At 39.5% G+C, this 25,414-nt stretch overlaps 2 protein-coding genes across 2 annotated transcripts; both read left to right on the forward strand.

The window, feature by feature from the left end:
* The first annotated feature begins 10,151 nt into the window (after positions 1-10,151).
* LOC126609340 (uncharacterized) lies at positions 10,152-11,447 on the forward strand. The gene is made up of 4 exons (XM_050277277.1): positions 10,152-10,168; positions 10,642-10,831; positions 10,984-11,250; positions 11,330-11,447. Exons 1-4 carry the CDS (start codon positions 10,152-10,154, stop codon positions 11,429-11,431), a joined length of 576 nt encoding a protein of 191 aa, XP_050133234.1. The 3' UTR covers positions 11,432-11,447.
* A 3,842-nt stretch (positions 11,448-15,289) lies between these two features.
* On the forward strand, positions 15,290-17,756 carry LOC126606557 (myb family transcription factor PHL11-like). Its single transcript, XM_050273956.1, has 6 exons — positions 15,290-15,601; positions 16,078-16,154; positions 16,259-16,325; positions 16,499-16,580; positions 16,965-17,034; positions 17,242-17,756. The coding sequence occupies exons 1-6, from the start codon at positions 15,445-15,447 to the stop codon at positions 17,653-17,655; spliced, it is 867 nt and encodes a 288-aa protein (XP_050129913.1). The 5' UTR covers positions 15,290-15,444; the 3' UTR covers positions 17,656-17,756.
* The last annotated feature ends 7,658 nt before the right edge of the window (positions 17,757-25,414 follow it).

Here is a 25,414-nt window from a genome sequence, read left to right on the forward strand (position 1 = left end):
ACCTGACATTCAGTATCTTCCTGGTTTAGAGTTCTAAGGAAGAAAAGTAACCAATGAAAAGCAGTAGGGGTACTTACGAAGGGCAAAGTTGCTTCTTGGGGAGGAATGTTAAGGTCCTGGTCCTGCGGGTGAACGGGCGTTTTCACCGTCGCTTCTGGCTCTACGACAGGTCGTTTGCCATGGTCGACCGCAGAAGGGCCGACTTGGACAACCGCCTCGGACGCAGGAGGAGGTTGATTGCGTGGTTGAAGGTGACTCGCCAGTGAGATCTCGTTGCTCTCTTGTAGAACGACTACCGTGTGTTTTTTATGTTCAGGATGATTTTTCTCGGCCAAGGGGACTGCCCCTTCCAGGACAGGCGCAACAGCTGACCCCGAAGCCACAAATGCCTCAACAAGTAGAGCAATAACTGTTTCAACGACCTTAGAAACATGCCGTACTTGGGCTGTCTTTTTAGCCGGAATTGACCGTTTCTCTGTCATGGCTTGGACGATGGGGGCAGAAGGGGAAACACTAGGAGTCGTCACTCCTGTAGTCTGACTGGAGATAACATGAATCTCCCGTTCTCCTTTCTTCGCCAGCTTCTTAACCCGTGTTACGTGTCGAGGGGGTTCGATGGCCGGCTCGACCTCTTGACGAGGCCGTTTGCTCAGCAAGGCCTACGTGGTGGGCTTAACCCTCTTGGAGATGGTCGATTTTTTCCCAGCCGCAGCCGCAGCAACCACTTCTACCTTTTTCAGTGACCGACTACCTAAGAAAATAAAAGCAAATCAGAAAGTTCAAAGTCGAAGGAAGAAGGTAGGAATAGACCATTACCTTGGGATTGGAGGGCAGAAGCCTTATTAGGTCGACCGCCAAAGATCTTGTTCCGGACGTCTTCGACCGGAGGACCAAAAACGTTTTGGGTATACTCTTCCCACCAATCACCGAAAGTGTCAGTGCTAAGGGATTCTAGAACAGTGGGTCGAAGGCGAAATTTTTGGCACCGTTCTTGAAACTCCTTTTTGGCATCCTTGCACTCTTTTTTTTAAGAGCCAAATAGGCGTCCTCGGCTCAGCAGGGAGCGAGACATAAGAACAAGCACCAGGCAACCCTGAAGATAGCCGAGTTGCCGAGCAGTGAATTGGGGGTGATATACTTCCCAACTTGCTCGGTGCGCGTCACACCCAAGAAGAAAGTCGCGGGTAAGCACAAACGACCTCTATGATTGACGAAGATCAGCATCATCATCTGCACTCCATGCTGATGTAGGGAGTTTGATTGACAAAGGATATTCTCGACGACGGTAGATCAAGAAATTTTCATCGGAAAGAGCATCAAGGCCGAAGAAGTATCTGAACATGTTTTCAGCTTGGTGAGGAGGTACTGGTTGAGAAGCCACTTGAAGGCCGAGCGCTTCAGTAGGCGAGAAACTGGCAAGCTCTGGCCGAAGGGTGACGAAATAAACCTACAGCCAAAGTTGGAATACCCAGAGGGGCCACTTTGGTGTGGGTCAATCTTATGAAGGGTCATCTCGGCCAAATAACGCAGGAGATGGGTAAGAATGGATGGACTAAGCACCAGGGTGTGACCGCTAGCCAAGGTTTCGGCCACCAGCATGTTCTCGACCAAGCATTTGTTAGACTTGGTACAACAAATAAAATTGTTATACCGGTAGAAGAGGAAGGCTTCGTGTTTTCCCCGCCGTAGGTTCTCCTCCCTTCGGCCGGCAAAGTGGAGGTAATGAGTGTTTTAGTTGAGGAAGTTCTTATAAAGTTTCTGAACTTCCTCCTTTGAGGGTTCTTGACCCTTTCCGCTCAGCGTTTCGATGGCCCGATCGTTGAAAAGTGCCTTCAGGTCGATGGTCGATGGGTACCCGGAGAGGGTAGCGTCAACTGGGATGCCAAAAGGGGAAGTCCTTAGGATCGCGGTAATATCAAGGATAGTATGGCCCATGGGGCCGAGGGGAAAGACCATAGTGTTGGTAGTTGAGCATCAGAAGCTTGAGGCTGCCATAAGAAGCTCCTTGTCCACAACAAGTTCCATAGACGAAAGACGAATGGCATCGTAAATGCCAAGAGCTTTCCATTGCTCACCGAAGATCTTTTCCATCCGTGCAACCCAGGCTGCCTAGGTCGCAGTGGTCGAGGGCCAGGAGCCTTGGGGTTTTGTTGAATCCTACCTCGACCATTCAAACCCTGGCAGTAGGGTGTTAGACATTGCTCCTTGAAGAGTTCGGTGATGGCTGGTGGCACTGCATCCTTAAAAAGTGGACCAAGGATCTAGTGGGGGGTGCTCATGTCGCTCTCAAAGCGCAGAGTCTTGATTGAGCGCTGATCGATGATTGTCCCGCATTTGTCGCATTCCTTAGAAAGCTTGGAGATGAAGGAAGCCATTGGAAACGGTTTTGAAGGTTTTTTGGGAGAAAGTCAAGGGGTTTTCTTTTAATCTTTGAACAAGAAAGAGTTTGGAAAATTTGAAAACGTAAAGAATGAATAATAGAAGGCCGGGTAATTATAGACTCGTGGAATGGAAGATCAAACGGGGAGAGTGATTGGGAAGATCGCTAATAATTATGGAGTGATGGAGAATATTAACAAACCCATGAGAAAGAACCAAAAAACTCGCAGATTAAGGGGTCATGATGATATCGTGACAGTGTCCTTTTATGAAGAAATGACATTTTGGTGTCCACATGATCTCGAGGGTACCAAAAGATTCACAAATCGAGATTGCACGATGGCATGCGGCGACAGGTATAATGATTTGTGGACGTTTAGACATCCGCACGTCTTGAGGAAATAAAAAATATCGCGAATCAAAGGGGTAATGATGAAATGACACTTCAGGTCATGCTGAGAAGAGGACACGTGGTGAGATATCTGATGAGATCAAGATCGTGCAATTGTGCTTCATAAGTGTACCTCGAGAGACGGAGTCTGATGTCGCTTCTTCAAGGTCAGGACTCGGCCAAAGACTTCAGGCCGAAAAAGTCCTCAGAAGCGAGGGGGCAATGTTTGGGCCCAAAATATTGGTTTGGGCTGAGATTTATTCTCGGCCCGGAAGGCCTTACGAAAAGGTTAATGTGGATCGTTTAGTTCATGGGCTTCCTAACCTAGGTCGGCCAAGTCATGCTGCGAGATGAGTAATTGAATCCTGGCGCAATAAGGAGTCTCGGCAAGTTATAGATATTGATAACCCGGAAGTTAATCCGGCTTTATAAAGGACTGGGTTCAAAGTCATAGTGACAATAGGATTGGTCGAGATAGTGTTTGATTAGAATAAGAAGTCTTAATCCGAGTAAGGTTTTAACTCGATCTAGAAAGTACATGATGTTATAAATAGAGGAGGTTGTGCATCGTTCAACCTCATCCCAATTCAACACACAACTGCCCTGCGCAAATTCTCTCAACAACCTTGAGACTTTTTTCCTTTTCTTTTTTCGCCGACACACCTTCAGTTTGGATAAACACCATTGTGAAAGCAACTGGTGATATCTTCAGTCGGCATAGATAGCACTGTCACCGTAGAACCAGCCGGTCTCACAGCATCTTTAGTCGGCATAGATAGCACTGCCTCAAGGGTGACTGGTTATCTATCCAAGTCTTGGTCGAGAAGGATTTTCGAATCCTTATTGGTTGAGGTCATCTCATTAGCCTTCTCGGCGAAGTGAGGTGTTACAGTTTATTAGGCTCGGCACATTGCACGCCGAGTTATTTTATGATTGGATACTCTCAAGTGGGATTTAGAGTTCGGCATTCCGACGGCAGAACCACGTTTGTTTTTAAGACATATATCCGTTTTGAGTATTTATGCCCTTACACTTTGGTGTCGATTCGGCGTGAGTTTACTCTGACGAATACCACCACTGTGACCGAATCTGACGACGACGATTTGTGAACTTCGTAAGAATAGTAGCCTTATCTTCAGGTTCGAGAACCCAAGAGGCCGAGACATGTTCCTTCCTCGATCGCAATCGCGAGATGCAGAAGTCAGCCGCGCACCCAACGCAACATCAACAAATTTTACTCCTCGGTCAAGCTCGACCAACGAGTTGGCACGCCCCGCATTCAACCGAATGATGTAGTTAGCTTATAGATTACTCGGCCTGCGCGCCAAGTAGGCTTGGTAGTTTTTAGGGTCAACAAATATATAAGGATATATAACTAAAATTGTACAGGTCACTAGATGTGACTCCGACTTATGAACTAGCATATGTGATGAATATGTGATGAGCTAGCATATGTGATCAATATGTGATAAGCTAGCATATGTGATAAATATGTGATAAGCTAGTATATGTGATGAGATATGGGTAAGTCGTACAGGTCACCATTGGTGACTCCGACTTGCGTACTAGTATAAGTTATTAATAGCATGATTACTTGATATTGCTGACGAGATGATGTCTTGTGGTATATTTATGATATTTTCTGGGAATTATACAGGTGTTGTAGCGAGGGGTTATCATGTTTTATGTGGTTTCTATTAAAATTTAATTTACAGGGCCACTCACATTTGTCTTGTCTTCACCTTTCAGGTTTTATCAACTGAGCTTTTTTATCGTCGAAGGTTCGTGGCAATTCTTAGTATTGGAGATTATTTCGAGGGTACGATTCCCAATTCCCTATTATGTACTTACTTATGCTCTAACATCACGTGTGTAGTGGGTTTTTCCCGCTCATCAGTGCACTCTGGTATTTAGGCACTCTTAAGTTTAAATTTATTCACAATTTTTCCACATCATCACACTTTATGGCTTCGTCACCTTCCAGGTGTCGGCCAACACAACTCGATTCGGAGTACTAATGGACATTCCGGGTCAGGGTGTGTCAAAATGTCTCTCTTTTTTATTTATAATTTTATAGTGTTTATAAATTAAATTTTATGAAAATATTATAAATTTTAATTCTCATTATGGTAAGTATCTTATATAACAAAATATTTTCGTAAAGATTTTTCGGTACACATGTTTTTACATATTTTCTTATGTGCCACTAATTCATTACAATATATTTGGGTACGAACATTTTGGTACACTAGGTTAGTATAATATGTTTAGGTATGGACATTTCGGTACACTAGTTTATTATAATATATTTAGGTACCGACATTTCGGTACACTAGTTTAGTATCATATATTTAGGTACAGAATTTTTCGGTACACTTATATTTTTGCATATTTTCTTATGTGCTACTAATTCACTAAAATATATTTAGGCATGGACATTTCAGTACACTAATTTAGCAAAATATATTATGATACGGACGTTTAGGTACACTAATTAGAGGAAGTAAAATAAATATAATGAATAAAAATGTAACCTCCCACCTCGCCCAAGGGAGTGAATCCTGTTAGCTTTATATGTATATTCTCATCTCCACCTAGCACGATGCCTTTTGAGAGATTACTGGCTTCGGGTTCCATCAGAACTCCGAAGTTAAGCGAGTTTGCGCGAAAGCAAACCCAGGATGAGTGACCTACTAGGAAGTTCTGCTCGCGTGAGTTCCCAGAAACAAATCTGTCGTGGTCAGGGCCCAAAGCGGACAATATCGTGCTACGGTGGAGTCGAGCCAGATATGTGGTGGGGGCCCGGGCCGGGGTGTGACAAAAAATGTGTACAATAATAAATAATTTTAATTTTAATGTAATGACATTAAATAAGATATCTATTAAATATTAAAAAAAATATAATATAAATTTGAATTAAGTACTCATTAAAGAACTAAAATCAATATCCAATCTAACACCAGGTTTTTATTGAATTTTAATCTTCTCCAAGGATTAAAGTTGAAAAATCCCTTCTAATAATGTAATTGCTCCATTTCTATTTTATTTAATTTGTTCGGATGTTTGGATGTCTTCTACTTTGTCTCTTTCAGGTTTTCGTTATTATGTCTTATTTATGGATGATTATAGTCGTTACTCTTGGATATTCCCTATGCGTGCTAAATCCGAAGTATTTATGCATTTTGAATCATTGTATAATATTGTGAAAAATATGTTTAACTCATCCATTAAATCTCTTCATACCGATGGTGGTATGAAATACATCAATCACTCATTTAAAACCTTTTGTCATGAAACTGGTCTTGTTCATCATGTCTCGTGTCCTCACATGCCAGAATAAAATGGTCTCGCTGAACGTAAACATCGTCGCATATCCACTGTCACTCGTCTTCTCCTAAACACTGCTCATGCCCCGCCTTCCCTTAGGGTCGAAGCCGCTCTCACCGCCACCTTCATAATTAACCTTCTTCCGTTGTAGGTTCTTGGTTGGTCTAGTACTTATTTTCTTTTTGGTCGTCACCCCTTCGTACATTTGGTTGTCCGTGTTACCAGCACACCTAGAGGCTTATACTACTAACAAACTGGAACCCCGTTCTAAAGAAAGTGTTTATGTAAGTTACAGCTTGCAATTTAAAGGCTACAGGTTCCTCTATCCGGAGACTAATCGGGTTTGTCTCAGAAGAAAATGCTTTGAATAATGATATATTCTTCTCAATAAGAGGAACTTATAGGTGTACAACCCTAACATAAAAGGAAAGAAAACTAATTACAAGTGATTACATGGGATTACATATCAATTAGGGATCCTACCTAAAATACAAAAGTCAACACTCCCCCTCAAGTTGGTGCATATATGTCGCTCATGCCCAACTTGTGTAAGAAACTTGAAAACTTGTGACTCGAAACAGCTTTTGTGAGGATATCTGCCAACTGATCTTCTGTTCTTATCGCTGGTACTTCAATTATTTTCCCTTCCAATTTTTCTTTGATGAAGAACCGATCAACTTCAACATGCTTTGTTCTATCATGTTGTACCGGATTATGTGCAATGTCACGAGCAGCTTTATTATCACAAAATAATTTCATGGGCTGATCATGTTGTATACCCAAATCGCTTAATAGAAGCTTAAGCCACAAAATTTCACAAATCCCCAAAGCCATAGCTCTGTATTATGCTTCTGCACTGGAACGGGCAACCACATTTTGTTTCTTACTTCTCCATGTAACCAAGTTACCCCCAACAAACGTAAAGTAACCTGATGTTGAGCGTCTATCATCAATGGAACCTGCCCAGTCTGCATCAGTATAACCTTCAACACTAAAGTGATTATTCCTCTTAAACAAAATTCCTTTGCCCGGACTTCCCTTCAAATATTGCAATATTCTCATCACGGCATTCATATGTTGTTCTCCAGGATTATGCATGTATTGACTCACTACACTCAAGGCATAAGCAAGGTCCGGTCTTGTGTGTGCCAAATACATCAAACGGCCTACTAACCTTTGGTATCTTCCTTTGTCAACTGGTACTTGATTAGGATCAACACTAAGCTTCAATCCTTCTTCTAATGGTGTAGCTACTGGCTGACAAGCTGACATGCCAGTTTCGTGCAACAAATCAATAATATACTTCCTCTGAGACAAGAAAATTCCAGAACTGCTTCTCGACACCTCAATCCCTAAAAAATATTTCAGGGATTCAAGGTCCTTCATTTCAAATTCTGTAGACAAGTATCTTTGCAAGGCCGCACGTTCTTCCGGATCATTACCTGTTACCACCATATCGTCCACATACACAATAAGTGCAGTAAGCTTCCCATTCTGTCTTTTCAGGAACAGAGTATGATCGGAGTTACTTTGTCTGTAACCAAATGCTCTCATAGATTTTGTGAATCTTCCGAACCATGCTCGAGGGGACTGCTTCAAGCCATACAAGGATTTCTTCAACCTGCACACTTTTCTTTTGTATTTATCTGGAGCATTACATCCCGGTGGAAGATCCATATAAATCTCTTCTGTCAAGTCTCCATGCAAGAAGGCATTCTTCACATCGAACTGTTGTAAGGGCCAATTAAGATTTGCAGCCAAGGACAACAAAACACGAACTGTGTTGATTTTGGCTACAGGTGCAAATGTATCTGTGTAGTCGATTCCATATTTTTCAGTGTATCCTTTTGCTACCAGTCTTGCCTTGAAACGATCCACCATCCCATCTGCTTTCTATTTCACAGTATAGACCCATTTGCATCCCACAGGTTTCTTGCCAGCTGGCAAATCTGTGATCTCCCAGGTAGCATTCTTCTTCAACGACTTCAACTCTTCATTCATTGCTACTTGCCAACGTGGATCAGTTAAAGCCTCCTGCACACTGTTAGGAATAGATACAGTAGATAATTGATGCACAAACGACTTATTTGATTCTGACAGGTGACTGGTAGACACATAATTACTTAACGGGTATAACACATTAGACTCAGGGTTGGGCTTACTCACCGGATACCTAGTTTTGCATTTAGGGTCGGCTTCATAAGTAAGTTTAGGAATACCTCGATTAACGTGATCAGGGAGACGACGTGGTGGTGGTGCATCCGGGATCGAAGACGATTGATTATGGTTATTGGGACTCAAGATCGACTGTGAGGTAGCTGGCAACACAGGGCTGTCCGGTGGTGAGGAAACTGGTAGTGAGCTATCAGGCAGTGAGTTATCTGGCGATGTCGACTCGTCCCTTTCAAGGTTTTCAACATTTTTTTCATGTGAATGATCACCACTTGTCTCCAAGACATTACCACTTAATTCCAATTCATTCACATCATTATTTTCGTGTGAATGATCACCACTTATTTCCAAGACATCACCACTTAAATCCAAATCATTCACTCTATCTATATCTGGAATAGTATAATCAAGAGTTTGAACTTCTTTCTGATTCTCCCCCTGAAGTGAAGACTCGGGATTGGCAAAGTACATATCATTCTCATGAAACGCAACATCCATAGTGACAAACAACTTATTCGTCGGTGGGTGATAACAACGGTATCCTTTCTGACTTGATGCATACCCCACAAACACACATCGTAAGGCTCGAGGTTCAAGCTTACTTCGCTGTTGTTTATGAAGATGAACGAAGGCCACACAACCAAACACATGAGGTGGAAGATTAGGGACTGCAGGAGCATCAACATGTGAAGAAAGTGCCTGAAGGGGTGTCTGAAAATCAACCGATCGGGATGGAACACGATTAATGAGATACGCAGCTGAGGTGAGAGCTTCTCCCCAATAGGATAATGGGAGACGAGCCTCGAGTAAAGAAGCACGAACAACCTCTAGAAGTTGACGATTCTTGCGTTCGGCAACCCCATTTTGTTGTGGACTATATGGACATGTAGTTTGATGAACAATCCCATGATGATCAAGAAAGGCACGAAGTTCAGAGTTAACATATTCGCCACCATTATCACTCCTGAGAACCTGTATTTGTGACTTATATTGTACTTGTACCATTTTGTAAAACTGTTGAAACAAAGAAGTAACTTCACCTTTGGATTTCATAAAAAAAATCCAAGTCATACGTGTGCAGTCATCAATAAAAGTAACGAACCAATGAGCACCACCAAATGTAGCAGTTTTAGATGGACCCCAAACATCAGAATGAATTATCATAAATGGAACATAACTTTTATTCAAACTGGATGGAAACGAAGCACGATGACTTTTAGCTAGTTCACAAACACCACATTTAAAGCTAGAAACATCATGCTTAACAAATAGGCTAGGAAACAACCTCCGTAGATAACCGAAAGAAGCATGTCCAAGTCGACGATGCCACAACCAAACCTCCGAAGCTTTATTCCTTTCCCCCGGATTTCCGTCCACTGCAAGAGCGTGAGTCAACATTCGAGAACTGTTTGATGTCAACTCCAAGTAGTAGAGCTTCCCCTTCCTAATACCATAACCAATCGTCTTGCGAGTCCGAATATCCTTAAAAACACAAAAGGAAGGCCAAAAAATCACAAGACAATGCAGGGCGACAGTTATTTGAGCAATAGATAATAAATTATAGTCAAGAGAAGGAACAACAAGCACGATATCAAGACTAAGGGTATCTGACAGGGAGACAGTGCCTTCTCCAATAATGGGAACAACATTACCGTTGGCAACACTCACAACGGTTTTGGTGGATGGTTTTAGGATTTGTACCTGTCTAGATTCACAAGTCATATGTTCAGTAGCACCGGAATCAATTATCCACGTATTATTCGTAACAGATGCAGAAACTTTTAAAGCCTTACCATCGTTGTCTGTATGTTTAGAAGCTACCTTAGCTTTGGCAATCAGTGCATAAGTCCGGACCGCCATTGTTCTGGATGAGTTTGCTGCAATGTGTATGGGTGATTGGTAACGTCCAAACTTCCTACCAAAGGTCCTGTAAAACAATGACCAAAAAACAAACAAAATTCTTTTTTCTTTTTTTTCTGTTTCCTCCTTTCTGCGCCCTTTTTTTTTTTTTTTTTTTTTGTCTTTTTCCTCTTTCTTTACTTCTTCACCTGTCCCTCCCACTTTTTTTTTTTTTTTTTTAAACAAAACAAAAAAAAACCTTTTTCTCTTTCTTCTTTCCACAATAGCACAACAACTCTTTTTCCTTTTTCTTTTCGCAACAGCACCTCTTTTTCTGCTGTTCTTCAAGATAACAGCAAGTGGGTCACAGAGTCTGGGCACAAAAAAAATAGATTTGCGGTCGAAATCTTATGGTGCAGATGAAACCAACAGTAGAAAGCCGTGGTTCAAGGCGATGGCGATTTGGGTATGCTCGGAATCTGGGACAAACTTCAGGTAGCGGGTTAAATCTCGATTTGGGGTGGTGGATGCAGGGAGCGGCTCGGTGAACTCGGATCAGCAACGACGGCGTCGCTCGCTGGTCGGACGGCGCGCTGCACAACTGGATGTGCTGCTGGTAGTTCTGGGTTCTCGGGTCAGCAACGACGGCGTCGCTCGCTGGTCGGATGGCGCAACACAACTGGCTGCGCGGCTGGTGATTTTATTTCTGCGCACAGCGCACTGGTTTTTTTCTTACCTAGCTCTGGTGTCAAGAAGAAAATGCTTTGAATAATGATATATTCTTCTCAATAAGAGGAACTTATAGGTGTACAACCCTAACATAAAAGGAAAGAAAACTAATTACAAGTGATTACATGGGATTACATATCAATTAGGGATCCTACCTAAAATACAAAAGTCAACAGTCTCTTCTCCTCATGTTGTCTTTGACGAGAGTACTTTTCCCTCTGCTTGTGCTGCTGCCCGCCTCGATCACGGACATGTCTGTTCCTCTTCTCATTGAGCCTGCCGCAGCCTCTGTCTCACCTCAGCGGCCCGCTGCACATGGTCCAGTCCAGCACCACACAGCCCATGTTCCAGCAGCTGTTCCCTTGTCCCAGTGCATGTTTCTCACCACGCCTTACCGGGCCCGGTACAACCAGGTTTGACCATCATCTATAGTCTAGTTCTTAGTAGCGTTTCATCTTTTGAATATTGTGATAGCCCCATAGTCTTTTGCAGGCAGTATTACATCCTGAGCAGGACCGAATTCTCACTGTACATGAATCTGCAAGATTGCTAGGCTTTCTTGATTGTTATAGGTTCTGTGGGACAGTTAAATAGAGGTATAGTCCTTCAATTCTTCTTATGAATGTGACTTTAAGTTAATTCCTTTTGCAAATTTGTTAAATAAAAGTTTTATGAGTCGTGTTTGGTTTGTTGATCCGTATTAAAGAAGGAAAACTCTTGGCTCCCCCCACCCCTTGTAACGAACCATTTCTCATTCCAAATGATCACCGTTTGACAGAGCTGCATAAACTTTTCATTTTGTATTTACTAATTCTCAAACTTGTAACTGTTTCATTACTTTCATTCAGCGAACATTCACTTGACATGTGCCTCGTGCATTTTTTAATCCGAAAGGCGTGAATAATGTGGAATAATGAAATGAAGGCCTCCTTTTGTGTGAGAGGAGTTACTGTATTTTCTCCATGTGTAATGTGCAGTTTTAATGTCATTGTATACAGAAAATGCTTCCATTAAGCTCATGGCCTCATGTCAGATGTTACATCTTCCAATTAATCAAACTTTTGACAAGTAAAAAAGGAGTCCAAGCCCCAAGTTAGATGGGCAACAAACCCAGTTAGGAATGTATGGGTTTGTTTGGTCACGTAATTGGATTAAAATTGATCCTATTAAATTAAAGATACGTTGAACAGAGCAAATATAAAATTATGATCATCTTAAGGATAGAAGATGGATTATTTATAAAGACAACTTAGTCATTCTAATCCTCCTAAAAATGACAGGATTATAGGCATAATTTCCTTCGTAGCTAATTCTTTTTTAGTCCCCTTCAAATGAAAAACATTACCCTCCATAGTTCTACTTTCAATACGCCATGAAATTTGAGAGTTTTCTATTCTAATTCGACCATGTGTACCAAACGAGAACTATGAGTTAATAGTGAGTTCAAAGAAGAAAAAAAACACAATGTTTGAAGGCCCGATTGCAGCTTTTCGCATCCGCCACCAAAAACTCAAAAATTCTTGAATAAGATACTGTTTACCCTAAAAACTACCAAGCCTACGTGGCGCGCAGGCCGAGTAATTAGTAAGTTAACTATGTCCTTCGGTTGTATGAAGGGTGTGCCAACTCGTCGGCCGAGCTCGGCTGAGGAGTAAATTTGTTGATGTTGCGTTGGGTGCGCGGCTGACTTCTGCGTCTTGCGATTGCGGCCGAGGAAGGAACACGTCTCGGCCTCTTGGGTTCTCGAACTTGAAGACAAGGCTACTATTCTTACGAAGTTCAATATCAAATTCGGCTTTCAATGTGCCGAATGTAATAACTTGTAACACCTCACTTCGCCGAATAAAAACTCACCAAGCCTACGTGGCACGTAGACCGAGTAATTAGTAAGTTAACTACGTCCTTCAGTTGTATGCGAGGCATGCCAACTCGTCGGCCGAGCTCGGCCGAGGAGTAAATTTGTTGATGTTGCGTTGGGTGCGCGGCTGACTTCTGCGTCTTGCGATTGCAGCCGAGGAAGGAACACGTATCGGCCTCTTGGGTTCTCGAACTTGAAGACAAGGCTACTATTCTTACGAAGTTCAATATCAAATTCGGCTTTCAATGTGCCGAATGTAATAACTTGTAACACCTCACTTCGCCAAGAAGGCTAATGAGATGACCTCGACCAATAAGGATTCGGAAATCCTTCTCGACTGAAACTTGGATAGGTAACCAACCGTCCTCGCCGCAGTGCTGTTGATGCCAACGGAAGATGCTGCGAGATCGGCTAATTCTACGGTGACAGAGCTATCTATGCCGACTTAAGATATCACCGGTTGCTTTCACAGTGTTGTTGATGCCAACGGAAGATGTGTCAGCGAAAAGAGAAAATAAAAATCTCAAAGTTGTTGAGAGAGTTTGCGCAGGGCAGTTGTGTGTTGAATTGGAGAGGCCTTCATGTTGCTAATACCCCGATACTTGCCGTGAGTATCCCGCGTGCAGAAGTAATATTCCTAAGAATATTAGATAATCCCTCATGTAGGCACCCCCACTTTTTTGGGATGTGATAATGCATGAAATCCCATCGACTTGGATTTTAAAAATATGATAATGCAGTTCCAGTGGATATAATGCATGCAATTGCATCAAAACCAATCAACGCCTACCATTATTTGGAGGCAACCCAAACTAATGGTCCAATCCAAGTGCCATGCATAATAATAGTGAATTATCATGCTGTGACCTAATCCAAACAGATTTGATGCTATCCTGATGCCAGTCATTACCATGCACAACTCTTCACTTGCGGCTTTTCCTGATGTGGTATATCCCAAGCAGACCCGCGTAAAGAGATAAAGAAGTCCTCATTCAACTCTTTCTCCACGCATGCATTAATCTTTCTACCAATTAATATCCATTTGCCAACCCAAAAACCATACATTAGGATAAATTCCAAACTGAGCCTTATCTTCGATCTTTTGATCCAATAGCATTTCAATCTTTTGGACTCCTTAATTATCTCTGCACTTTAGAAATAATTTTCAATAATTCCTCAGATAACATCATGATTATTAAAATCATAATAATATCTAGACAAATCATTAATCAATCATCTCAATCTTCTTTCAATCCAACGGCTCAGAATTTTACTCATTCTACGGCCTCGATTGCTCGGGCCGATAGTGTAAAATCGAGTCCAAACAGATACCATTTTGCTTTAAGAACAAAAAATGTTAATTGATTTTGTTTTGATATTAAACTCGTCATCCATAAAAAACGAATCTCAAATTTTTTGCATTCAAGCATTATTTACAGGAGCCGAATTTTAACTGATTAAACCAATTAAATATTTTAAACCATCATTCGCTATTGTTTGCTTTTCTAAAATAACTCATTAATACGGTGACTCAAAAGGTGGAGAAAGATTTACATGACATTGATACAATATTACACTGGCATCTTATGTCAATGAGATAAAATTATGCATACATTTATTTACACATATATTTGTTTTATTGATACGAAACTCTCTTTAACGATGCATCTATATTGATTAAGTGATTCACAAACCAGTCCTAATTATTTATTGTTTAGGGTTTGTTGCCCTCACCTCTACCCATTTTTGAAACATGCAAAGCTCCTCCGAGTCCCCACCGGCAGGAGGCGGCGCCATCTAAAAAATGATACAACCACATGACTGCACCGTATTCTTTTCTTAAGAATAATATGTCAACCAAATCTAAGAGGAAGAGGGGGATGGACAGAGAGTTTTTCACGGACAAAATGGCCTCCAGCCGGGACCCACCCTACCCTAGGGCACTGAGAATATTCTTGCAGTCCCGTCGCATGCGGAGCTTTCGGAACGTGTCCGTCCCTGCACATGCAACCCTTTATCTAATGAGACGACGACTTTGTATGTGATTATTTTTATACGTCTTGCCGTCGAATATTCCATGCTGTCTTCCACGTGTTGTTCGGTTCCTATTCCTTCCCTTCATGTTGCTCTTTAGCTAATAATAAGCCAGCCCGCCGGCCAACCTTTTTTAAGCTTTTATTATTAAGGGAATCAATGCTACCTGCTTCCTCTTCACATTCGTCGCCCAACTTTTCTCTACGATACAAATATACAATACAATCAATTATGTATGGGAGAGGCGGAGATGCGTGATTAACGTCGAATTAAGTTACTAATTAAGTAACATTTAATTGTTATAAAAATGTATCATGAGCGTGTGATTATTGTCGTATTAAATAACAAATTAGTTAGTACTTAAATGCTAATTCTTATAATTTAATTTGAAAATTATAAAATAATATCTAAATTTTGTGAATATACAAAAATAGACTACGCTATTCTGACCAACTTAATTAAACATTAGGAAATCTATATAATTCTACATTAGACTATAAGCATAAATAAGTATATATATACCGCTTGAAAACAAGGCATTCTTGTTTTTGCTACTGTTTCTTTCTTTTTCTTACTGCTTCTGATTCTGTCTTTCTTTCTTTCCCACTCCGATCGGTCTCTTGATCTCAGCAGCTAGCTTTCTGCGTTTCTGAGAATTACTTGGCGGAAAAGCAAAAGCAGCTGCAACAAGCTAGAATAATTAATCTGAATAAATATGGAGAGGAATATTTATGGTAATTGTGAAGGGGAAGGGAATTGTGGATATGAGAATGGGGTGATGATGACAAGAGACCCCAAACCAAGGCTAAGGTGGACGCCGGATCTTCACCACAGATTCGTTGATGCTGTCACTAAACTCGGCGGTCCTCACAGTATGCATATATTCCTTATTATTTTTCTTTAGGATCCATGAATTTGTGTCTATCAACAACTTGTTTATATACTATATGTTTTTTTTCTCTTAGTTCTTGTTGCTCCGATGAACTTTTGGGGATTTTTAAGCTAGCATTTGAAGAATAAATATGGCATGGTATCAAGCTTAGACTATACACATTTGAATTTTGAATAAAACTTTAGTTGACCTACTTTCAATCTCAATTCACAATCTGACAACATAACATGTTAGACTATCTAACAAAACAAAACGCAAGTAGCATCATAAATTGTGTATAATGTATATGATCATGGTGAAACTTTGAATGCGTATTAGATTCAGTCACTTCTTTGTTCTTGATCAGTATTAAATATCAATTCAAATTTTAAAACACAATTATATGCCACTATAGATACAAAAGTCCTAATTTTCCAATAAATCCAGTTTAATTTTTAAGATGGATTCTGTTTTCAGAAGCAACTCCAAAGTCTGTCTTGAGGCTCATGGGCTTGAAGGGATTAACTTTGTACCATTTGAAAAGCCATTTGCAGGTATGCTTATGCTTTGCTTCTTGCTTTGTTTCATGTTTTGGTCACTTTAACACTTAATTAATTACCTTCATTTACTCTCATTCGCTAAACTTGTCAATTGACAGAAGTATAGGCTTGGACAGCACGCTCAGAAACACAACTCCGTCGAAGAACAAAGCCGGGAGAATAATGGTGAGAGCATATTACGAACAACTGGAAAAAAGAATTAGATTCCTTGCTCAAATTACTACTAGCAAGTAACTGGTTTGAAAATTTCATTCCCACAAAATAGGTTAAACGTTTAGCTAGCCTTCAATTAAAAGTTAAAACATAATGTACTAACACCTTTTCTTGTAAAATTCTAGGGGACTCATATGTACATTTCAGTAATCATCTTTCCACAGGTTCTAGCATCAAATCATCAAGAGGCGGTAATACCGAACAAGGGTATGTGAAACCAGTACTTATCAGCTCCACTTCGATTACAGCTTGGTTTACCAGTACTTAACTACTGGCTGTCCTGTTTATGCTTTTAGTATGGCCCTCCTCTAGTGGTACTTTGGATATGTTCCCATCAATTCCTTTTGGATCACTCTGAAAATTTACTAGCTTTTTTCCTTGTTATTTTACATTTTATTTGTTTAGAGATCAACCGTTCACAAAAGATACATAAGCTAGTTAATGATCACAATTTTCTGTTTCAATTGTTTCACCGTTAGGTCTATTTTTAATTCTGCACCTTTCTCACAAAATGATTTTGGTATAATCTTATTCTATTTACTCTCCATACGAGTGCTTGGATACTAACTAACGGTAATATACGGAAAACAGAACACTTCCATTGTCGGAGGAACTCAAGTGTCAGATTGAAGTACAAAACAGATTGCAAGAGCAGCTTGAGGTATGTTGTTTTGCTATCACTTACCTAAACCCAAACATAGTGACCAAATACTATGCTAGCTTTCACATGTGAGGGTGTGATAGGCAAAGTCTCACATCGGAGGTTTAATAAACCTAGCAATGGCTTCTAAGGAGGGCCACCCCCTTTTCTAATTGAACATTTTCATACGGCTCATCTTCTAACCAATGTCGCTACTTTCTATAATAGGTTCAAAAGAAGTTGCAGATGAGAATTGAAGCTCAAGGAAAGTACTTGCAAGCCATATTGGAGAAGGCCCAAAATGGCCTCACCCTCGACGTGAAAGTACCTGATAATATAGAATCAACAAGAGCCCAATTAACGGATTTCAATTTGGCTCTATCGAATTTTATGGAGAATATGGGCGAACAAGATCGAAGAGGCAACACAATAGAGATGAATGATATTTATAAGAAGCACAATGGATCAACTTTTCAGATATATGAAGAGGGAATAAGAGAAGAAAATAAAGATACAAAGCTTAAGGTTGAGGGGGGTTCGATACGTTTTGACTTAAATAGTAAAGGAAGCTATGATTATGTTGGTTCAAATGGAGGTGAATTCGAAACAAGATGCTTTCGTTTACAAGATACTACACTTTGATGACAAAGACTTGCACTTACAAGACTTAACAATCTTTTTATGCTTATATTGATTTGTTTTTCTGTTCATATCGCTGCTTGTATTCTATTATTTAAGAAGAAGTTGCATATTTATTTACACGTACGCCATCTCCTATCTAAGTTCTCTAAAAAAAAGTAAGTTTGGTACACACATAAAGCAGGAGCATGTGTCTCATCTGGCTTGTTAAGCTGGCATGGATATTAATTTGTGGACTTCCCGACTTCAAAGGGGATGAATTTCACTTGATGAAGACTGATCGAACTGCTTGAAGTTGCCAAATCTTCTCAGTTGTAGCAGTACTCTATCATTCTCAAGAATATGAGAGCCAGGAGCGGGTCCATATTGCCACGTGAAGGGTGGGTCTCTTTGGCCCACGCGATGATGATAGGTCTCTTGGCCCCGCGTGTAGGGTAAGTTCCCTTGGTTCCACGTGGTTGTCGATGTATAGACCTTCCATGTAAAGGGGCATGTTAAAATATCCCACATCGACCGTATCTCTGAGAAAAGAAGAGTTTAAATATCCTAACCCCACTCTAACTAATACCGAGGCCTTTTGTGATAAAACCTTAAACCTTACAGAGCCAATGTTACGAATTTTAATTTTCTTTTCGATTTTTGGACATGTAGAATGCATGTGCATGGATTTTTTTTTATTTTTTTTATTTTTTGGAAACGGTAGATTCAAACTGAGTAAAATGCCAAACGAAACAAGAAAGCCTACAAGGAGGCAAGCAAGCAAAACAAAAGCAAAGAAAAGACGCAGGGCAAAGGAGAGAGTTACAATGGAGATGCAGTAACCTAGTTATTGCGTCACCCTCCCCAAAGCCCCCTGCACCCTAAGGAGGCCAAGGTAACCTATTGTTGTGAAAGACATGAACAAGTGAAGATGGGGGTCCGTCGACCCAAAAAACATCGCACATCGGCACCCTAAGGAGGCCAAGGTAACCTGTTGTTGTGAAGGACATGAACAAGCGAAGATGGGGGTCAGTCGACCCAAAAAACATCGCACATCTCCGAGCAACTTTGTGACTCCAAAGCATCCATCGCCATGTTGGCTAGTCTTGGGATCCAAGACCAGGGACAGTCCTGGAAGGATTCCCCTCGACTTTTAGCTTTTACTAAGCAAGGGAAAGCTTCCCATCTGCCATTATCGAGCGAGTCCACTAGGAATGAGATAGACTCCGTGGACTCAGATTCCACAACCACCTTCTTGAGCCCCATTGACAGACCAAATTCACACCCATTGAGGATAGCCATTGCCTCAGCTGCACCAGCACAAGGGAATCGAAAAGCATACCTGACCGCTGCCACAAAAGAGCCACCATTATCCCTAACCACAATTCTCACAAAGCCGAAACGAGTCTGCTTCGACCAACTAGCATCAACATTGATTTTCTTGTACATCGTGGAAGGGGGGACCACCTAGACGGACTAACATCCACATGAAGGACAAGAGACGGGAGAGGCTGCAGTTGACGGGTAGCAGCAGTAAAGGCTCTGGTTGAGTTATTAATAGCACAAACCACTTTGGTGGGGTTAAGTGGTCTCTAATTAAACACAAAATTGCAGCGAGACTTCCATATGTGCCAATAAGTGAAGGCAATATAAGAGAGCACGTGCAACTAGTCCTCATTAGCACCCAACTGACTGAACGCCACCTGATCAAACCAATCCACCCAACTTGAAACCTCACTTCTATCAATCTTATAATTTAACTGAAGGAAATTTTGTGAAAAACATGTTCATTTAAGCAACATCTATAGCATGCAATTAACAATTAAAATGCGGAATCATGCTTGTATGCACTTAAAACAAAACATTAACCATGAAATTCAAAGCCTAGTAGATTGGTGAACCAAGACTCAACTCAAATCAAAGTGAGTTGAGAAATTTATACCTTTGTAGATTCCTCTTTGCATAAGCAAAGGCTAATCACCCAAGGAGAGGGCCTTCATTCCTTGCTTCTTAGATCCATGGATTTGGATGGAAGAATATGTTTCTCCAAGTTCTCAAAATAGAGAACCTCTAAGTCTCCACACCAAGGTAAAATGTGAAGAAGAGATGAGTGACCTTGGAGGAGAAAGATTACTAGCTAATCCCTCCAAGGGGGCCGGCCTCTTAGAGAGAAAAGAGAGAGATATTTTCTCTCCAATTCTCTAAAAGAAACCCTAAATGAATTTTGGCTATAAAGTCATATTTATACCTTTATTCATTGGAGTGGCAAACTTGTAATTAAAGCAAGTTCACTACCCTTCCTCTAAATGGCCGGCCATAGGGTTTCATTGGGCTTTTTAGGCCTTTGTGAATTATTTGACATTAAGTTGTCATACAACTTAAGTCAATGGGCTTGATGTTCGAAGCCCATTGGGCCTTGAGGCCCAAAACTAACCCGTGGTCTTTTAACGAACTTTATTCGTTTGATTAATTAACATATTAATTAATCCTTGCCATAAATAATTAAACCATTTAATTATTCTTACTCATCTCCGTTGTTTCTTCAATCTCTACCTTACACGGTGTACGATCCATTAGGTTCCTTTTAGCGAGGCAGTGGGCGATTAAAACTCTTTCAAATTGATTGTGAATTGAAACTTACTTTCAATTCTCCCTTTAGTGTTTATACACGTTTAGGGCTTCCACAAACCATGAGTGATACCTAGCAGCATATCATGGTTACCCAAGCTAATCAGAAGAGGTGGAGAACCTATTCAGTTTAGGATTACAATGCAATACGGTATTTCTCTAATACAATACTCTTGACCACATTGTTTGGTTTGATAGTTTATTCATGTCTACTATCCAATGTGATTCATTTACTTATATGATTACCTTGAATGTGATTTGGAATGACTTCCTAAATCTCATTCATACTCTGGCCAGAGATTCTTAATCATATCATAGAGTATTCTCCCTCAAATAGTTTGAAGGTTAGAGATCCCTTGTTGCGCATTCACTTGCCTCCATGACTAAGTGGCTTAACCCCAACTATGTCGTGGACACCCGCGAATGGAGTGACTTTGACATAATCAAAGATCAAGGAACTAACTACAAGATAACTATGATGCCTCAGGTCAAAGGACTACTTTGCATTATCCCAACCATGAGTTCTCATGTGACATGAGTATGAGAACTCTTCGTTGATCGTGTTCAGTGGACTCATTCGCTATTGAGCACCTACGTACTTGTCTTGGTGTCCGTCACACCAATGACTCGAGACCAGTCACTCTCGATGAGAGAAGACACAACACGTACTAATCTTAACGGACTGTCAATGCCCAATTGGCAATCCTATAATCAGGAACGTTTAGGATATGTATACGAAAGAGAATGGTCTCATAAATCTAACTTGTTTAAATTACATTCTCCTAATTACATATTCCTTGGACTTATCGTTTAAGCATATAACATTTATATGAGACGGCTTAAAACAATAATCTTTGCCCTTGATATTAAACTAGATTAGTTTAACATGTGAAATGTCCGTAAAGTATCATCACATGATTGGTTTTAGGGCACATTTCCAACAATCTCCCACTTGCACTAGAGCCAATCAGCTTGGTCATCAGTGATGATACCTCTTCTTTAGTCATTTCAAAAATGGTTGAGTAGTAGGCCTAGACAATGGATATCTATATGTTATCCATAGAAGCAACCTTGAGAATAACGACGTCACCATTATACATGATTCTCAATCATGTGGTTTAGTCTCTCATTTGAGTTCGGATCGTGATGAGACCTTGATTCCCTAGCTTGAGCTATCGCCCCATTAGTGTCGTAGTGTCGGTACACTAGAGACACTTTCTGGTTGGAACCGAATAGAGAGTTCATAAATGAACTTTCCCATCCAAACAACATTGTTGTAAGCTTCTATATGGCAATATATTTTGCATTCATAATGGAACACACTAAAGTCATCACTTTTAATGTTTCCATCCAAATATCTCTTTAGTCATAATAAAGAGATATCTGATTATCTCTTCATTCATAATGAAGAAACATCCAATGATGGATTAGATTCATAATCTAATACATTTACGCTTCCTTTACGTTACTCTAATTCTTGCTCATTCTTTGAGGAATCTATCCTTTAGTATTTCTTAAATACTTAAGGATTCACGTGACAGTTGCCGTGGTTCTGATCCTGGGCTTGTACTGATATTGTCTTGTACCTATCTAGGTACAACTCATATCAATGTTTTCATACAATATGAAATTCATAAATCACCTTTCTGCGTATGCATAAAGGATTCTATTTACGTATTATTTCTTTGGGAGTCAAAGGGCACGTTCCCTTTGAGAAGGGCAACTTGCTAGTCTCACTAGAGTCGTCCTTCTAATTGAGGTTTATCATCATATGAGAAACTTCCTAGCATCTATTGTCTATTATTAGGGATTGATATAATCAAATTATATCTTGAAATCTATCATTATAGATTTACTTCCCATGTTTATAGACTATGTCTCCCAGATACATTCTATCGTTATAGAATGTTTAAAGTCATAACTTTAACGAAGAATAATTCTTTTCATTTCCAAAATTAATATATCATATATGTGTGTGTATATATATATATATATATATATATATATATATTTAAATTTAGGAACATGATTAACTCCCACTAATCTTTTGTAAACCTAGTAAACAAAAGATTCATTTACATCTTTATGAGAAATCAAACAATTTGATCTTTCTCTCATAAGACGTTTATAGCTCCCACTAGCTTGCTAAGATCCATGATGGATGGATCTCTACAACTTACATGTCTTGTGATTCATAGTTTTAGACATATATATTATCAAGACTATCTTAATAATGGTTTCGGAAACCCATATAATGTCCAAACATTGAATCACCATTTAGTTGTAGCTAACAATCTTCGAATTAATTGAAAACAAGACTACGTCAAAGATGGTTTCTTCAAAGTCGACCAATCTCTTTGATTGTAGTCACCTTAAGCTACCAATTAGCTTTGAAGGTTTCATTATTTCGGGTCAAATGGTACTTTACCATTTCCTTGAGTATATATCGTATATACACTCAATGTAGTCATAATGATTTTCATTCTTATTTGTTTCGAATTAAGAGGTGTAACTCTATGACATAGTCATAAAATTCAAACCATTCAACTGAGACGGTTTATAAATCCTTCTCGACTATCTTGGAGCTGGTGGTATAGGAACTAGGTTGTTATATTTGTTGATCACTATCTTGTTTCTCAAAGAACCCATTCTTTGAGTTCTATCCCTTGTTCATTTGCTCTATCTTAGGCAAATCCTAGTGTAGGATTACAATGAACTACCCAACAAAACAACATTTGTTAGTTGGTTTATAGAAGTGATATCCAAAGGTTAATTTAAGGATATCCACAAGATAATTCTCAAACAAATATTGCTTATTAGCACACAACCCCAAATCTTAACATGATTGAGATTTGTCTTTCTTTCCAACTACATCTTATGGAGTCATGAAAATTTTGGAAGATCTTCTAATTGACAATCATATTGTCTTAGAAGCATATATCCTATATATGGGTAAGATAACATCCAATGAACTAAATCTTATTCAAGTTCGTTCTTCTCCTAATGGAGAAATCCATTATCTTTTGATGCTTCTTTCCTTGATATTTTTCAAGGAAACTGTTCTAGAGTGTTATCTTTCCTTGGATCAAATCTAAGGAGGCAAATACTTTAGACGTCTTACTCATCAACTTACATTTCTTGAATTCTTTGAAACCTTTTGCAAAGTATTCGGACTTGTGTTTATTCAAAATAAACTATAGTCCAACCGAGAGCGATCTTCGGTGAATGTCATACAACATGAGTAGTATTATGTTGTGGACAAGTGCCACTAACATCTAAGTGAATTAACCTCAACAACTTTGTGATTCTTTCTTCTTTCCAAAAGAATAAAGATTCAAACATTTTGCCTCCATACAATTTTAACAAGAAGACATTGGATCAGGATCTAACGATCCAAAGCATCCATCTATGACCAACTCGTATTTTATGTTTTTGAGGTATCACAACTCAGTTGGGATTAGTCACTACCTTGCAACCTTTTGGGTTTTAAGCATCGTTATATTCTAAACAGTTAACATTACCATATCATCTCTACTATAGAGACAATCAATTAGATTACAATAATCTAATCATTCATTAATAAAGAACAATGTTTTGTCAAACAAAACATTCATCCATCCCTTATAGTGATGGAATTAAGTTCCTTAAAATTGGAATGTAAAGACAATCTTTGGTTTTTCCAATTTCTTTGGTAGTTCATATGAAGAAGTAAGTACCATCTGCTTTCGCAGAGATCTACATTTGATTCACGTTCCGAATGTGAAGTACTTTCTCTTCTCTCATTTATCTTCTACCTTTTATTAGCCACACTTTTACAACAATTGTAAAACATAGTTACTAATACGGAATCAAGCATTCAAGTAGAAGAACCAACTGTTTTGAACTTTTCAAGAACAATTTACAACACCTTCGAAAGGTGTGTTCTTGACACTTGCAAGACATTTCTTGCAAATACCCCTTCCAATGTCCATCATTTCATAAAGAAAGTTTGTTCCCTTGGAGTTTATTTCGCTTTCTTCATTTTACTTCTCCTTTGACTACAATAGTCATGGTCCATAAACTCCCATTATCTCTCTTGAAACTTATTTCAATTGTGTTATACACATCAAACGGATTTGGAGAGTGTGTGGTTATTGTTCACTATATAGTTTACAATAAACTTAGTGAACCATTTGGATAGGGACACAAAGGTGAAGTCCTTGCCTAGTTTCCGTTTCTAGAAGTGGTTTAACACTTTAACACTCAATGATTCAAAATCATCATAAGTCCATGTTGATGGACTATTTTTGTCAACCAACCATTATGTTCTAAACATAATTACAAACTTTCAAGAGTTGTTCAAGGCAACTCTCATTTCTTCATACAACAATTTGTAAGTGAAGAATTATGGCACATAAAGTGTCCATGCCTTTGTGCTTTCTTCTTAAGTTCCTTGTTCATGTAACAAAGAAACAAGCACTAATGTTTGCGTTAGCTAAGGGTTGTTCAAAGCAACTCTTATTTCTTCATACAACGATTTGTAAGTGAAGAACTATGACATTAAAAGTGTTGTCCTCTTTATGATAGACTTATCTAACATGTTCTTCCAATGATACATTATCAATAGGAAGATTGTGAGGATTAGACTACTTAGGTACATATACAATCCATTTAAGACAATCTTTGGGATTGTTATACCAAGTCTGGAAACTAAAGCATCGGCTTTTCTTAGTCAAGTTTTGGATAGTGTTTGCAAATATATTGGTAAACAAATACATAACGAATATAAATTGGTTGATTTTAAGCCATTTGATTCGGGTCTTTAAATCAAATAGCACCACCCACTATTTTTGGAAAATTCCATATCCCTTAATGGAATTCGAGAGTTATGTTGAACTCTTAGCGGGGTATGGGAGGCTCACCATTACCAAGCCCACCTCAGAAGAATATCATATTGGCTAGCAACAATAATGATGAGAGGATAACGCTTTAACCATTTACAACTTTTGTAATTACCCATCTAGTTTGGCCTCTAGAGAATGATGCCTCAGAAGAATATCATATTGGCACCATTGCACTTAGTTAAGTCATTCCCACCATGCTAGTTCAAGTAGGGGTTCAAGAATGGCCTCAGAAGAATATCATATTGACCATACTCGTTGCCTACCTTCCTTTA

This window comes from Malus sylvestris, chromosome 16 (assembly GCF_916048215.2).
Source record: "Malus sylvestris chromosome 16, drMalSylv7.2, whole genome shotgun sequence".
Classification (NCBI taxonomy): Eukaryota; Viridiplantae; Streptophyta; class Magnoliopsida; order Rosales; family Rosaceae; genus Malus; species Malus sylvestris.

What these genes read in the sequence shown, in the direction of transcription:
- LOC126606557 (XM_050273956.1), top strand. Translation starts at nt 15,445, where the DNA reads ATGGAGAGGAATATTTATGGTAATTGTGAAGGGGAAGGGAATTGTGGA. An exon ending in ATTTGAAAAGCCATTTGCAG is followed by an intron (nt 16,155 to 16,258) that starts GTATGCTTATGC and finishes GTCAATTGACAG; the next exon opens with AAGTATAGGCTTGGACAGCA. An exon ending in ACAAAGCCGGGAGAATAATG is followed by an intron (nt 16,326 to 16,498) that starts GTGAGAGCATAT and finishes GTAAAATTCTAG; the next exon opens with GGGACTCATATGTACATTTC.
- LOC126609340 (XM_050277277.1), top strand. An exon ending in TTTCTGCGCACAGCGCACTG is followed by an intron (nt 10,832 to 10,983) that starts GTTTTTTTCTTA and finishes CATATCAATTAG; the next exon opens with GGATCCTACCTAAAATACAA. An exon ending in ACCGGGCCCGGTACAACCAG is followed by an intron (nt 11,251 to 11,329) that starts GTTTGACCATCA and finishes AGTCTTTTGCAG; the next exon opens with GCAGTATTACATCCTGAGCA.